We start from the raw sequence: 15,997 nt of genomic DNA, 5'->3' as shown, positions 1-15,997 counted from the left end.
TCACCTGTTAGACTCTAAATGGGACCGTACTACATACCAATGAACATAACTGAATTGAATTCACGGTCTACCTTCATATCCCAACTTAAAACTTACTTATTCAGATTAGCCTAACTATCATGGCCAGCCCCCAGCCCCCGCTATCACCTCAGCCATCTTTTTCAGTATTCTGCATTTTAAACTCTAATCTTGTCCATTTTCTTTCATCTTAACTTTTTAACTTAATACGTAAAGCGACCTTGAGTGTTAGAAAGGCGCTCAAAGAAGACCTGAAACTAGCGATTAAAGTCATAAATGTTTACCGATGTTATGAATGAAGTCAGAAGTCGGGCTCATTTCAACAAAGACTTGCATAAAAAAACAGTGGAGTAGCCCTCTGGTGGCCATTTAGGAGACTAGCGGTTACCAACAGTTACCTCATTGGCTTCACATTGCGGGCTGAGAGAAAGTGAACGTCCACTTACAGACAGTCACATGGCACTGAAAAGGGTTGTGTGAGTGTTTGGTTCCCCCTGATGTTTGATGTCATTTTCCATGTCTACAGGAAAGAGATTAGGTCAGTTTAGGTTGTGTGGCTGATCCAAACCAGCCTCACTATCACTTCTTCCCTCTTTATGCAGACAAATGAAAAAAAGCTCTGGGGGCATTTGAGCTGCACAGGCTGCCGCAGCACCTTGTCTGCTCAGCCAGAGGATTGAGCAGGAAATCTGAAAGGCTATGACAATGCGGTCGTTTGAGCGCGCTCAGAGGAAGACATAATGGATTTCAACTTCAAATCAGATGACAAAGAATAGGCGTCACTTAATCTGTCAGCCCGCTTGAGGTGCAGTAAAAACCATAAATCTGTCCCAGATCCTTGGCCGCCAGGATATTTTGACATTACACCAGATTTGTGAAAAGGCCAACATGGAGGATATAAAGATGATGGGCAGTGAGTGGAGCTCGAACTGTCTGAGTGGAACAGACGTGTCACTCCCACTGATCTCAGGCTGTGGGGACATTTCACTGTGGCTCTTTTAGCCAGCGCTCCGTATCATTTTGTCGCAGCACCAGGAAATGATGTCAATAACATTTGAAAGCATTTGTTAGTGCTTTCACAGAACCAACACTCTGAAAAACCTATATAAAAAGAACTACATTTAATCAAAAATGCACCTACAATAAAGGTGATTTTCGTGATTTTGACTTGACAATACTGTCTAGCTCTCACACACAGTCCTAGTGATTTATTCTCAAATGCCACAAGGGGCAAGGGGTGTCTCCTCTTTGAACCAAAGGAGAAATGTATTTATTTCCAAAAATGTGAGTCATTTTAAAAGTTTAGGCGTTTAAAGCACATTATTATGCAATGATCACAATGATATTTTGCCGTTTTATTTGTATTACGTCACAGTGCAGCTGCTTTCAAAGAACTGTTGTGTTAGCTGTTTTATTAAAACTTAAAAAACTCATATAATCATAAGTAGCATAACTATAATTCATGAATATTAATAAACGATGGTAGAGGTCCCTCTGTTTGAGGGAGTATATTATTATAGGCATACCTTTTTAGATGATGTGTTAGCATGAATTCAATTGTGCTTCTTTTAAAGATTGTGTTGTACGTATTGTTTTTATTTTTCTACTGTGAGTCTGGAATAAAGGCAGAGAAGACTAGAGCAGATTCAACTCACTCAACCTATAGTCAGGGCTTTTATATGCAATGACGTCATACATCATCTCATTCCTGTTGCTATCCCTCTTAAAACCCAGCACAGGCACACATCTGTGAACCGGGGAGGAAACTACTATTAGCAGCAGCAGCACGCTATCATAATGCACACAGTCTTCATCTGCTTCTAGGCTGTAAAGGAAATGTATGTAATCGCAGCACACCTTGGCATGGATGCTTAAAAGGAAATAATGCAGGTCCGTAGAAAATCCCATTACAGGCTGCAACGACTATTGGTTATTGTTTAAGAAAAAAAAAAAAGGCCACTAAACAGGCAGAAAAAACAAATTGCATTATAGCGTAAGGATTGTTACGCACCGATTTACCGCTCCCACTGAAGAACAATAACTCTGCAGGGGTTTTTTCTTTTTTTTTTTTTTAGGAGATACTAAATCATTTGAGAAAAAGCCCCTGACCGTGCACCGACGCAGGATTGTGAGATTATCCCTCTCCGGCACTTTTTAATCTACCATGTACTCAAGAGCTCCAACTAAATTTAGCACGGAGCTGTCAAAGATCTCTGCCAGACACGCACGTTAATGTGCTCCACTATCCTTCCAGAGGCCGTCCGCGCCGACACGCCGCTCCACCTGACCTCCAAACACTTACTCACACACACACACACACACACACACACACGCAGCTTGTTATAGGACGCACACATGACCTAAGACAAGCCGGAGACACGAGGAGGATTTTCAACTCTGAACAAAAGTCCACAACATCAGAAGAATATGACCTCCACGTGTTTTCTGCATTAAAAGCGCAGCGCAGGCCTCATTTTCCGAGTGTGTTGATTTGTTTACTCTTCCTTCGCATTAACCGCACGCTAGTTTCGACTCACACCTTTGCACTTACACGCACCTGAGTGTTGTTTTCAAAGACTGTAGTCTCCGAGCAGCAGACACGGTAATTAAGGCACGCCAGGGACAACAATGTGATATTTCCATCTGTTTCAAAGATCCTTTAATAACTGCAGGGAAGCATTCCGAGACAATTCTACAGCTATCAACAGTTTAAGTCAAGATGGACAGCTGCTGTACTTAACCGTGAGGGCTTTGTGTTTGTTTATTGGTTTTTAATTCTGGAACTTTTTTTATTTATTTTTATTTATGCCTTCAATTCAGCTTGGATTTCTATCTGTTTTCAAATGTACTTACAGCAGTAAGAGCGACGACTGCTCTGCGCCATGATGTAAAATCACTGACTTTCTCAAAGGACTTTGGTGTGGCAGAGTGAGTACACGACGCAAAGTGACCCAAACTTTGTAGTCCAATTGAAAAAAAGGCTGTGTAACAGTCAGATAAAGCAATACTTGTCATATATTATTTAGATATTGTGGATTAACGTTTAGTTTAGAGTGATTATTAAATCTCTCAGGACGGTTCTCGGCACAGGGGGCTCACAGTGCCGTCAAAGCTGACTTTGTGTCGGTCACACACTTAGAAATGAAATGTGATCTTTCTTTAAGTGTGAAATATAACATGCGTATTTGCCTTGTAAAGCTCCTCATTGCACATCTTTCTCTTTCATATTCAGGCTCTTCCGTTTTGACATTGCTTTCTTTTTTGGAATATATAATGAGGTTGATTGTGTATAAACTCAAGCCAATGCATAACGTTAGGTTACTCTTTGATAGGTTATCACAAACACAAGTGACCATTCAGACAATTAAATACAAACAAAGGCCTTTTGTCTTTTGTGTTATCCTCTCGGAGAAACTGTACTGTCAAAACCTTTAACAAAAGAAATGTGTTCAAACAAGGGGTAGAATAAAAGATGAATCATGGTTCACTGATAGAATATCAGTAAATCTTTGATCAAGCAGAGATTTCAATACAATAAAATGAGGGCGAGGCTTAAATGTACTGCCTTAGAGTTTGGGGTAGGCCTGCACAAGCAAGTGCTGCAACAGCTGCAGGACAAAAGAAAGAAAGAAAGAAGACAGAGACAGGTGACCTACCGTCCTCCGTGGGGACGTAGATGTTCAGGTACAGGCAGTCCTCGCTCTGTTCCTGCACGTAGGTTACCAGTGTATCCAGGTTGGCCGTGAACCACACGGGCAGCATGTCATTGAGTAAAAAGCGATCCTCTAAGAACTGAGGACAAACTGGAGCAAACTGAGTAGCATTCCTGATGCCCGGCCAGGACATGGGCGGCTCCGGTGGCTGGAACCTGCGCTCTCCTGTTGGCGGCAACGCGTACGGGATCCCCAAATACTGCTCCACGGGTCCCAGGATCTCATTAGGTAACGTAACCTTCACGCCGCGCAATTTCCCATAATTGGTAGTGACCACCGGGTGCTGCTGGGCCTGAACTGTGGCCGCACAGATGGACGCCAGGCCTACCCACAGCAGGAGGTTGGCCTTGGCTGTGGAGTGACGCATCCATGAAGGGCCACTGAGCGGTGACATACTCCTGGCTGTGCTGAGCCCGAGCCTGGCACGGTCTTGGTTGTTGGATCCTCGGCGCGCCCTTAGACCCCCCCTGCCCCTCCACCAAGATCGTTCCCGCTGCTGCTCCTCCTCAGCCGAGCAGAAGAGCATTCTCAAAGCTCCCCATCCTGAGAGGCTGCACGGAGACGGACCGCTGCTGCACGACTCCCCGGGTCCAGAACCTGGTGTGGGCTGAGGTTACCTAGACTCCAGCTTGATGCAAAAAACCTGAAAAACACAAACAGAAAGCAAACAAAGCTGATACAAAATGGCATCATGGGTAACGACATAAACACATTTAGTGGCTGAACAGCAGTCGTCTCGCATCAGCAGAGATTAGAGTATTTGTTCACAAATGCTATCAAAGCCAGGTGTCCTTATTGATTTTAGATACACGGTCTCCGGAATGATTATGTTTGTCCACCATTTTGATTCCCCACCAAAAGAAATCTGAATAAAAACGCACCCAGGCTTTGGCATCTCTCTGCGTCAAGTCAAAACAAAGTGTTCTATCAAAATTGTGCCGAACAAACAAAGACAAACTGAAAATACTAGGAATAAAAGTAACAAGCTGTCTTCGCGGTCGCACAGTTGAGACGTAAGCGCTATAAACAAATACCTGGGACAATGTTAAACCTGCGTGGTTGATGATTTGTCCATGATTAATTCAATGGTGATGAAGAGTGTAATAATAGGCAGACCAAGAGTTCAACCTTTCTAATTTGTTTGATTTGTTATATGTTCCAGACCTTTGCTTAAGGAAATGTGATCTAATTTACACAAATAAAAACTTACAGCTTCATATGTCACCCGTGGTCAGTCGTCATTATGTTACTATAACGACAAAGACCTCCAAGTTAAAGACTCCATTAAAAGTAGTTTTTTTTCAGGCAGTTTTGAGAAAATTACAATGAAAGTGAGCAGAGATACGGTGGCACCTCTTGATTGGCTGAAACAGGTTAATCATTTTCGGGGCTAATCCTTGAGAGAGGTCCAATTTAAAAGTCTGCCTTGTGGGCTTGGAAGGAACCTCATGGACATTTGTGTCAAAACCAAATTGCACACAACCCCATAATTCAATTTCCTGTTGGAGCTCTCACCTCATTCCACTGGCCCTAGGTCTGAAGACACTTTAAATGCTTTTTATATATATATAAATACATTTTAATTTGAAATGTTGAAGTAAAATCTCACACCAGACTACATCAATTTAAAGGGTTGATGAACTGGTCCCTCAGTTAAATAAAAAATGAATATGTGGGGGAGAAAGAAACAACTGTGACACTTAAATCAAGCCCTTCTGATATCAAATATGGAAGAGCCGCATGAATCCGTCCAATCTAATCCAATGTACATCACATAAAAACAGAGAGGATATGAAACAATGTAAACTAAAAGCAATATAAAAACAAATTAACAATAAACCAAGGTCAATAAAAAATATAAAACACTAAAACTGCCAACTCGTATACATTGTCAGAGGAAGCCAAGGAGAAGTGGGTTTTTAGTCGAGATTTAAAAAACAGGGAGAGTTTATAGAGTTGATATTCTAGATAAAAATATCCTAACCCAGCTGAAGAAAGACTTTTCTGCTTTGTTCTACGACTTTATTGGACTCCCTCCTTCACAATCTGCCCCCAACACCCAAAACTACTGTAAATTGTGTGTACTGACCCTTTAAAACCTAAATGATTTTCTATCCGACCCGCGGCGGTGTTTCCATGGCAACAATCAATGCCACCTTGCTGACAACTTTGCAAAACAAAAAAACCTGAGGCAAAGAAAAGGTCTAATAATTCCTGCCTCGCTAACAATGTTGTGTCACTGGCAATGAGGAGGAGAAGAGGAGGAGAGGAGACGCTAGTAAACAAGGCCCCGGAAAATAGTCTTCAAACTCTTCATGTCTGAATTTCCTCTTGTCATAAAGGGGCGAAAGAGAAAGAGCTCGAAAAACCGAGGATACCCAGAATACACTGCAGGCTGTGTAGCTCAGAATAAGTTTGAGACACCAAAATCAGCACAAAGTGTGGGACATGTGGGCGTCATCATGATGACACGACGCGGTCAGTGGTTAAAAGACTCATCCGACAGTGTTTTAGACAGAGCTGCAACTTGCGATTCTTTTCATAATCGATTCATCGGTTGATTATTTTTTCGATGTCAGAAAACGTCAAACCTGGAGACGATGACGTTCTCGAACGCCTTGTTTTGGTCCCCAAACCAAAATGATTCACTTTTAATGATTTCTCTGTTATGTGGAGCAAAGAAATGACGAAAATATTCACATTTAAGAAGGTGATAATTCGATAATCAAAATAGTTGACAATTAATCGAGTAATTGTTTCAGCTCTAGTAGATTATTTTTGTAAGATTAGTGAAATTAGTTCACCTGTTAGATGTAAACGAGTGAGTCATCTGTGTTTGTTCACGTCTTCTAAAAGCAGAAAACCAGCTTCCATTTTAGCAAAAATCTCAACATAATCCAAAAACACTCTTTCCATTTTCCTAAAATGCATCCATCCATCCATCTTCTACTCCTCGTTTGGCGGGGGACACCCTGGACAGATCGCCAGTCCATCGCAGGGACACATAGAGAGACAAACAACCATCCACTCTCACACCTATGGTCAATTTAGAACATCCAGGTTCTGACCGGTGTACCAACCTGGGTCTTCTTGCTGCAAAGGTAAGATTGCTAACCACTGCACCAACCGTGAGGCCCACCAAAATGCATGGTCAAGTTAGGAGTTGTTTTTAGTGTAAAATGAAAAAAAAAATCCCGCGTTGCTTCAACTCGAGCGAACACGGCGCGAGTCCAACAAGTCGCGGTCGAGGACACGGTTAATGGAACGGCTCCACGAAGAGTCACTGGAGCTGCGAGACAGACTTGTTCACGTATTGATTTAAGTGACTGTGACGTGACGGTCAATATCCCTGCTGATGATTTCTTTCTTTGTCTTTCCCCAGGAAAACACAGTCACTGTTGACATGTGAAACTCTAGGTGACAATATGTCACCGCACTGATGATCTGTAACAAGACCTCCAATCACTCTCCCTGTGATGGATCTGTTTATCATTCACTCGTCATGTGATCAGTGCGTCTGTACGTCCAGCTCCATGATATTTCACAAACAAAAAGTTTGGTGGAAGCAGTAACTTGATGATATAAAATGGGGATAGTTCAGTTTATTTGGAAGTGTGTATTCAAGAGGTGGAACCACAGTCACATCTCTTCTCTTGTTCCACTACATAAAAGGTACATTTATTTAACTGCTTGTCAATGCAAATCATAAATAAGCCAATCACAGCGACATAAAAACATGTCGACTTAGGTTCAAACCAAGCATCAGAACAGTATTTTCTTTTAAAAATGTCCTTGTGAGAGATATGAACCAACAGGTGGGGATTATTAAACGTGCAGTGAGTCAAATTTAGGTGAAACTATATTCATTTGGCAGAAATTGAAGATAAAATATTAACACCTAAGCCTCAAAATGTCCGGCCTGGACTTTGTCCATTTTTCCAGAATAACTTCCAATATCTATTCACAATTTACTGCATGTTAAAATACAACAATTTTAACTATTTAAAATGATGGAAAAACAAAAAGTTTTATATAAAAAAATACTGCAGTTGTACACGAACATTATATTTGAAATATGAACAGAATAAAACATATTAAAAATAAAAAAAGTTTGCCTTAATACATAAAAACACAAACTGTCGCGTAATTACGATAATTCGACATAAAGGGTTAATGTGTACAATCACTGTAACTGTATGAATTGTTGTTTTTTCGTTGCCACAGAATAAGCCGGGTCAGCTCCACTGAGGCCGCCATTTTGATGCTAACATCGGGTTCTCCGGCACATTTGGAAGGGAAGGGTGAGGTGAAGGAAGTCCAAGAAATGTTGCACACTGTGTCTTTAAAGTATGCGGTTGTTTTCCTTGTCTGGCTCCATTATTGACGGGAAGAGAGGAGGCAAATTAGACCTCATTACTAACACAACAATGACCAGACTTCCCTCCACTTCTACTCTAATGAAGCCGTGGTTACTTGACATTTGTGGGGATCACAGGTGAACACAGTCACCCAACAGTAACACGGTAAGCCAAGAATCGAGACAACTGGGAATCTTCATGTTCACCCCACAGCTTTTCCTCTCTCTACTTATTACATTTGCATATTAATAAAGAAGAATGAGTTTAACTTGAGCTCATTAATACTGGGAGTAAGACAGGGAGGTGTTAATTCATCCTTCAATATTATATTACTATAGCATTATGTAGCCTCTGTAATTGACTATATGAAAGGAAATACAAGTATTTCTGTATACACATATACATATACATATATATATATATATATATATATCCTGGCAACACAAGTGCATTGTGCTCTGTTCATTATGGGCTGTGAGTGAATTAATAAACTACAGTGGCTGCAGTAACATAAACGAAATATTGTATTAAGAAGAAATCAGGTGTTCATATTGTGTTTTATGGGCATAAAGAAGTTCACTGTAAAACTGCAGTCAGAGGACATTAGCGATCTTTAGTGGACAGATTTGTGTTCACACGTGTTGAAGAACCTGGTTATAGACACACGCTCTCACACAGAGCGAGGCTGACACGACAAACATCCCCCTCACTAACCACACCTCCCACGCTCACCTCATCCCTTCCCACCGACACCCCACCTTCACTCAAGGGCTGTGCAGAACGAGCACGTCAGCTTTCCCGGAGACAGACGAGCGGAGAAGGAGGAGCAGAAGCACCAGGCGCAGGCGGCGTTTCACCCTGCTGTCTCAAAGTCTGCTCTGACCAGCTGGCCTCCATCTTTGCTCAGATCTACAACAGAGCTCTGGAGCCGCGTGAAGTCCCACCCTCACGCTTCAAATTCTCCTTGTCCCCCCAGTCACTGAGAAACCTTCCATCACAGAGACTTTTGTCAAACAGGTTCCCCACTTTAGCCTTTACTGACTGCAAAAATGACTTCTTTAAACACTCCTTAATTTCAAACGTGTTATTTTGTGACTTCAGTGTATAAGATATTTAATCCAGATTTACTCAAGTGACACAAGTTTACCAACTGTGGCAGCAGTGGACCAGCAGCTCCAGAGAGAGCAGTTTTAAACTTCAGCTGCAACTAACGATTACTTTTAGAATCTATTAACACGTCAATTATTTTCTCGATTAATCGAGTAAAAGCATTAGAAAAACGTTGATACTGGAAATGATGAGGTTTTACAAACGTCCCCTTTTAACGATTTCTTAAAAAAGCTTCAGACCGATGAATGGATAATCAAAATAGATGATAATCGATTCATCGAGTAACTGTTTCAGCTCCAATAATAGCTTTTATATCGTTTATTCAGGGAGAGCATGTAACAAGGACAGTTTAGACTATTTATCAGTTATTCAATGAAATGCAAAGAAAGGCCCGGCAGTTATGTGCTGAAAGTTTAATGAATCTAAACGTTCGAATGATCAATCTTTTAAGGAAAGAGAGTGAGTGCGGTGTTAAAAAATAAACACAACAAAACGTTTATGCTTTATATACATATATATATATGTATATATACATATACATATATATATATATATATATATATATATATATATATATGCATTATGTATATGTAGCTCATTATGAGCTGCAGTGGTTCAGTGTGTGTGACATTTTGTCGTTAAGAGGACAGGCTGCCTGTGACAGGATCATTTTATATTGATTGAAATGCAAATGTTCGGTGGGCTCCTTCATTGGTATTCATGGCCGTTTGTATCCTATAATCATTAAGAGCCAGAACAATGTTGGCAATCTTCCGCGCGCACACGGCAGCGTGCGTGCGAGCGGGGGACAGTTTGTCATGAAACGCCACGTTAGGACATAATAATGTGTTGCTTTATTGCGGAAAGTGCATCACCTTCGTGGACGGCGTGCAACTCTTTCGCCTGGGCAAAGAATTGCATCCTCTTTACGGTTTGTTTCTGTTCCGCGGTCGTGTGAGGTAACTGCATCCTCTGTCTTTAATGTACTCTGTTGTGACACACGCTGAAGCAACACTTAAAAGCAAGTAAAATGAATTTGCCCAAAGCTTATAGATTATAATCTCATATCCTGTTAACGGCACCTAAATTTGCTGATGTGGTCTTATCTATAAAGTATTTAAGGTTGAGTGTGTTACATTTAGGCGGATTTACTGGCTGCAGTGTGTTTGTATAAGTGTATAATCCCTTTAAGATACAAATAGTCCAGTTTTTTGTATGAAGTTTAGGTCCACCAGGCACTGCCGTGAGCCAGAGAGATATCATTCTTGCTATGCCAAGGCCACCGTAGTTCCCTGAAGTGCTCTGGGGAAGCGAGGGATGAGCGAAGCAGTCGACTATTGCCAACAATTCCAGTATCACGGTAAAGTTTCCAATCAGTCGATAGCAATACAACCTGTGGGCTGAACAATATCTACATGCGATTATTTTGATTTGCGATATCAAAGGGAATGGTCGTTTTTGCGCCATTATTCTCATTTTCACTGGAAAAAAACGCATTTAAAATGACAACTCAGTGTTATATTTGTGCAGATCTGTGAGAAACAAGATTAAGTAATTACCGTAATTAATCCAAAATTGGATTTTGACACATTTTGGCTTCAACAAATATTGCAAAAATTGCATTAGGCTGTATTGCGCTTTAGCGAAATGTTGATTGCTTGTTGTAATTGCAGTATAGATTGTGATTGAATTATTACCCAGCCCTTTAAACTGCTGTGTCCCCGCAGCATTCACCTCTTGGGAATCACTGGTTTTACCTACTCCAAAAACAGTGATACAGAAACGTTCAGGCGGGCGACTCGAGCCGACACACCTCGCTCACCACAGGCCACATCAAAACACACCCTTCCAATTTGGCGGTCTATTTAAACTGCAACACTTCCCATCCATCTCGCTCTCCTTCCTCCTCTCTCTCTCCCTCTCCCTCTCTCTCTGCCTGTCATTTCCATTCGCCGCCTCATTCCAGCGTCGGTGCTCATGCGTCAGCTCCACCACCAACCACCCAGCCTGCACCTGTAGGCTCCAACATGACGGGTACTCGCTCAGACATTTGCATCATGTGACTGACGGGGAGTGAGCCGAGACGCCGAAACGCAAATATGTCCCCCCCCTCCACCACCCCCCTGCAATAAATATTTTAAATGTGAGATGTCTGACTGAAATGGCAGTAAAATAGCCATAAACGTGAAATTGTGCACACATCTGCTTTTATTACAACTGTTGTTTTGATCCTCACTGGAGTAATGTATGTCTGGGATTCAGATGTATGTGTGTGTGTGTGTGTGTGTGCATATGGTGTGGACAGATCAGCTGCTCAGCACAAGCATGTCTTCACTTCACTGACCTGTCAGATGAACGTGTTCATCTACTACAGTATCATACGACGAGGCCTGAGTTAAAGAGGGGAAATCTGCGCGCGACATCTCACTCACATTCATACCCGGTATCAGGGGGGTGTCAGCGTTACGTGAACGTCCATGGAATAAAGAATTACATCTAAAAAAAGAATCAAAACCAATTTCCTGCGTTTGTCCCCTGACATGTTTCTAGGAGTCTGTAATATTTGGAACACGCAGGAGGAGTGGATTACGGAGGGGACGCACGCTGTTAGTGTTTGACTTTCATTTTCATGGACACAGGAAGTGAGGTCCAGGAGGCTGGAGGAGAGTGTTGCAGGACAATCCCAAACACTGTGATTATAACAGGACGTTTGATTTATTGATTGGACGGAGGGCCGCGGTGCACGAGTCGGACATGTCCACTCCTCTTAGGATCACGTTAGTTCGAATCCGATTTGTTTTCTCTCAAATAAGATTAATTGCCGGGAATCAAATCGCATCCGTGCTTCCAGATGTGACCAACCGATCCGAACGGGCTAATGTAGGTGAGGAAAAACTTGGCGTGGAGAGTGACTTTTTGGAGTTTTGATGCAAAAGACAATCTGAAATAAGATTAAAGCAGCTTGAGCCTTCAGCCTCTGTAGAAATCTGTTAAAAATCACATTTCAAGCCACTTCCAAGTGTGGTTTAAGTCAAATTTTCAAAATGTTAGATGTCATTATGAAATCTGTTGTTTTCTGGCAGCCTGAACAAGGCCTCAGTCACAGGATTAACTATGATACTTAAATGCTTCACACAGCCACTGCCCCAAAGTCAACGTATACCCATGTGGCCACTCACTGTTCACACTCCCTGCACCAAAGTCCATAGAAAGAATCAGCGATTTACCATCACGGCACACAGGAGTTACTGATGCATTGATGTTTTCAGAGAGAGGAGCCTCTGCGTCTCAGGCTGCTTCTCAGAAGGAGAACGCAGGAGGCGTGCACGGAGCATGTCAGTGCCTAACTGATCACTGAAAGACTTTAAAGAATAGATACTCTGGTTACGAGTTGTTACCAAACAGCAGTGCACACCACAAACACCCACACACGCATCATCAGTATGAACAGATCTTGAATCTTCGTATTGTGTGTCCCTAAAGTTCAGGAGCCTCGAATAACCAGAGTGGACAACACAACTTCATCTTCACCAGATACAAGGTCATCTTGTGTTAAAGCAGACGCCTGTGTGTGTGTGTGTAGCTGCAGTGTGACAGAATGCCACCCAGTGTGAACACAAGCTTCAAAAATCACAGCAGCAGCAACGATGATAAAAAAATAAAATAAAATAAAAAAAATCATGCCAGGCACCAAAAACCCACTCAACCACCCCCACTCTCCTCTTTCTTCCCCCTCAAAATTCCACATCCAGATATCCACACCACCATCTTGTGGCTGCCTGGATAGAGATGTGCGCACAGAGAGACACAGACAGAGAAGAGAGAGAGAGAGAGAGAGATGCAGGAAGACGCTGAGTCTCAGACACACAAGAGTTGCAGGTGTGAAATGGTTTTTAAACGCTTTTGGTATCTGGAGGGAGGAAAGTGCTTTTGTGCTGTTGAGATCGGGAGAACGCGGCTCTCTTTCCTGTCATTCCGCCCTGTTGCGTTAAAGTAAAAGAGGAGGGGGGAGAGAGGGGGAGAGAAAGAGCTGTTGCTTTTGGCACAGTTTGGTTCAAGACGCGTCACAATCACTGATTTACATAAACAATGAAAGGCGTGATGTGAGATTTGACTCTCTCTCCCTCTGTGTGTGTGTGTGTGTGATCAGCATCTCCACTGTAGTACCTTTAAATATATATATATATATAGATCATCAATATTTAGAAAATGAAGTGCGCGAGGATGATTTAAGGCTACTGCGTCTTTTGAAAAAATAAAAATAAACTCCACATTGCGCCCGTTTGACGACAAATAAAAACATGCACAATGAGGAGGTTCACACAGTGTGCACGTTCATGGGTGATATTCCCACAGGAGGATTCATCCAGCGCGACCGGACAAGACGAGGACAGACGTGGAGGCGGCGGGAGGAAGAAGGAAAAAGAAGAAGAACAAGAACAAGAAGAAGAACAAGAAGAGGGGGATGAGGAGGAGGAGGAGGAGAGGGGCGCACACACAGGAATTGTTTAGACATGATGGAAAAGCATCATACGCACTTACCGCTCAGACTGAATCCTCCTCTGTGCGACACTTTGATGTAAGTCCGCACTTCAGGCAAAAAAAACGCGCACCACATGTGGGGAGAGGGAAAGGGGGCAATAAAGTCCACGGTCCAGACTGCTGCTGCTGCTGCTCCGCAAATCCAAACTCCCGATGCGCTGAAAACTGAAAGGCAGCTCCAAACTATCCGTGTGTGTCTGTGTGTGTGTGTGATTGTGTACGTGTGTGTCTGTGTGTGTGTGTGTGTGTGTGGTGAGGCAGAATAAAGATGCGGCTTTATCAGCGCAGAAGATGTTTCAATGAGTCATTGCAGAGGCTCCACAAACGCAGCTGAATCTAATTGCTCTCATAGAAGGAGAGTGTTGCGAGGACAAGATTAGTGATAGAGAAACCAGGTCTCTCTCTCTCTCTCTCCCTCTCCCCCTGTCTCCCTCCCTCCCTCTCTCTCTCACCATTGGACTACACAGACTGAAATTTACTAAGCCTGCAGCCAATGGATTGCCGCATTCTCTCCATCACCCTTAAGCAGCCTCTGTTGTGGCAGCTGTGGAGCGTGGCACCGGCTGCTTTTTCCAAACCGAGGTCGCACCAGTTTACTTCCACACACCACGTGACTCCACCACATCATATAAAGTGGGACATTTTTTTTTTGTATATAACTGTTACAATAGTTTTGCTTGATGAGCTGGTCATCCAGGGCCGGACTGAATAAATGGTCCCAGGGCCATCTGTGGTGGGACCCCTGTGACTTTGGTCTTATCCACAAAAAAACTTTCTTTTACGCTGTTAAAAAAGTTTCCCAAACACAAGAGGAAGTAGATGATCACGACAAATATCGTGACAGCTAGTGCCAGAGTGACAGAGGGGTGGGGCTATTTCCCAGTTTTCCCAAAAGTAGTTTTTTAGAGCTCCCAAAAAGTGTTTTTTTTGTTTAACTAGTTGTGACAACGCCTTGAGATTCACAATTTGGCGGGTCATGTTTGTCAAAATGACATTTTTTCAAATGTAACTTCGGAGGTGTCACCTGCAACCTATTGGATACCAGCTGTCAATCACACTGCTGGTCAACACATCTCAGTATTAGACAAAGAAAATGCAGCAAATGCAGTTCTTATGTGATGATTTTATTTATTAAGGGTCTAAACCTACATGGCCCTGTGTGGAAAAAGTAATTACCCCCTTAACCTAATAACTGGTTGTGCCACGGTTAGTGGCGACAACTGTAGTTAAGTGTTTGCGATAACTGGCAATGAGTCTTTCACATCGCTGTTCACTTGGGTTATCTTTGTCTAATATTTAAACATGTCTGTCTATCTGACTCCGCCTTTGTGGCATTTCAAAATCAATCACTAGGACTGTATGCCAGGGAGCTAAACACGATTTTACGAAGTCACAAAATATGCACAATCAATTCCCATTGATGATTATTGTGATGAAGAACATTTCTTGCAATGCATGTTATTGTTCCATCCTCATCCTCATCGGTATATGATGCTGCAAGAGAATCCTAATAAATAGCAAGTAACAGGGCTATACAGTAAGTTAGTTTCCTAGCTCAAGCCATTTTTGTCTTCACTTCAAACCAAACTATACATTTCTAACCAGAAACAGTGGAATCACATTGTTAAAGGCAGTCAAAAGAAGCACAGTGTCCAGTTTTCGCTTTTCACCGCGACCCTTTTAATTAAAGCTGTTGGGACGCTTTAACAAGATCACACTCTTCTTTATGACAAATGGGTGCATCCAACACCATTATAGTGCATGCATTTTAATTTAATAGAGGATATTAGGATGCTCAGTGAAGCAAGTAGACACCGGAAGTTGTTAATAATGCTTTTTTATGCCCGTCCTTAAAGGAATACTTCCGATTTTTCACGACGGACACAAAGTCAACACTGACTGCCAACGTGTGCCACTGAACCACTCACCTCTTTATCTCACTGCTCACCCCCGGCACCAAACTCCTTAGAGAAAATCAGCAGTTTTAGATGACAGCACATTGGAATTGTTGATCCACTGCTGCCTCCACCTGTGATTGAAAAACTTAGTTTAGAATTTACCCAAGTGACAAAAAAAATGGCTGAATAAGCCCGCAGTAAAACCGCAGCTCCTGTTTCTCATGATGATAAAAACACTGATTTTTTCGGTTTACAAACTTCCCTAGAATACTCAGTTTTCCCATGACATCATACAGATTAGCAGATGTAGGGTTTTCTCCCCTTAAGCTTTGAAATAACTACAGTTATCGAACTGATA

General features: G+C 42.3%; 1 protein-coding gene across 3 annotated transcripts in view; it reads right to left on the bottom strand.

Annotated features, from left to right (window-relative positions):
• nlgn4xa (neuroligin 4 X-linked a) overlaps positions 1-15,747 on the bottom strand; it is a 73,502-nt gene extending 57,755 nt beyond the window's left edge. For 2 of the 3 annotated variants that reach the window (XM_044019648.1, XM_044019650.1), the window contains exons 1-2: positions 13,742-14,125; positions 3,675-4,374 (exon numbers count right to left, since the gene is read on the bottom strand). In XM_044019648.1, coding sequence (XP_043875583.1) covers positions 3,675-4,257 — 583 coding nt within the window. In that variant the 5' untranslated portion in view covers positions 4,258-4,374; positions 13,742-14,125. Of the gene's footprint in view, positions 1-3,674; positions 4,375-13,741; positions 14,126-15,669 lie in introns of those variants that run through there. The other variant, XM_044019649.1, reaches the window with a different exon arrangement.
• Positions 15,748-15,997: the final 250 nt, after the last annotated feature.

Source organism: Solea senegalensis, linkage group LG2 (genome assembly GCF_019176455.1).
Source record: "Solea senegalensis isolate Sse05_10M linkage group LG2, IFAPA_SoseM_1, whole genome shotgun sequence".
NCBI lineage: Eukaryota > Metazoa > Chordata > Actinopteri > Pleuronectiformes > Soleidae > Solea > Solea senegalensis.
Note: the sequence above shows the minus strand (reverse complement) of the source record. Positions and strands in the feature narration are given on the sequence as shown.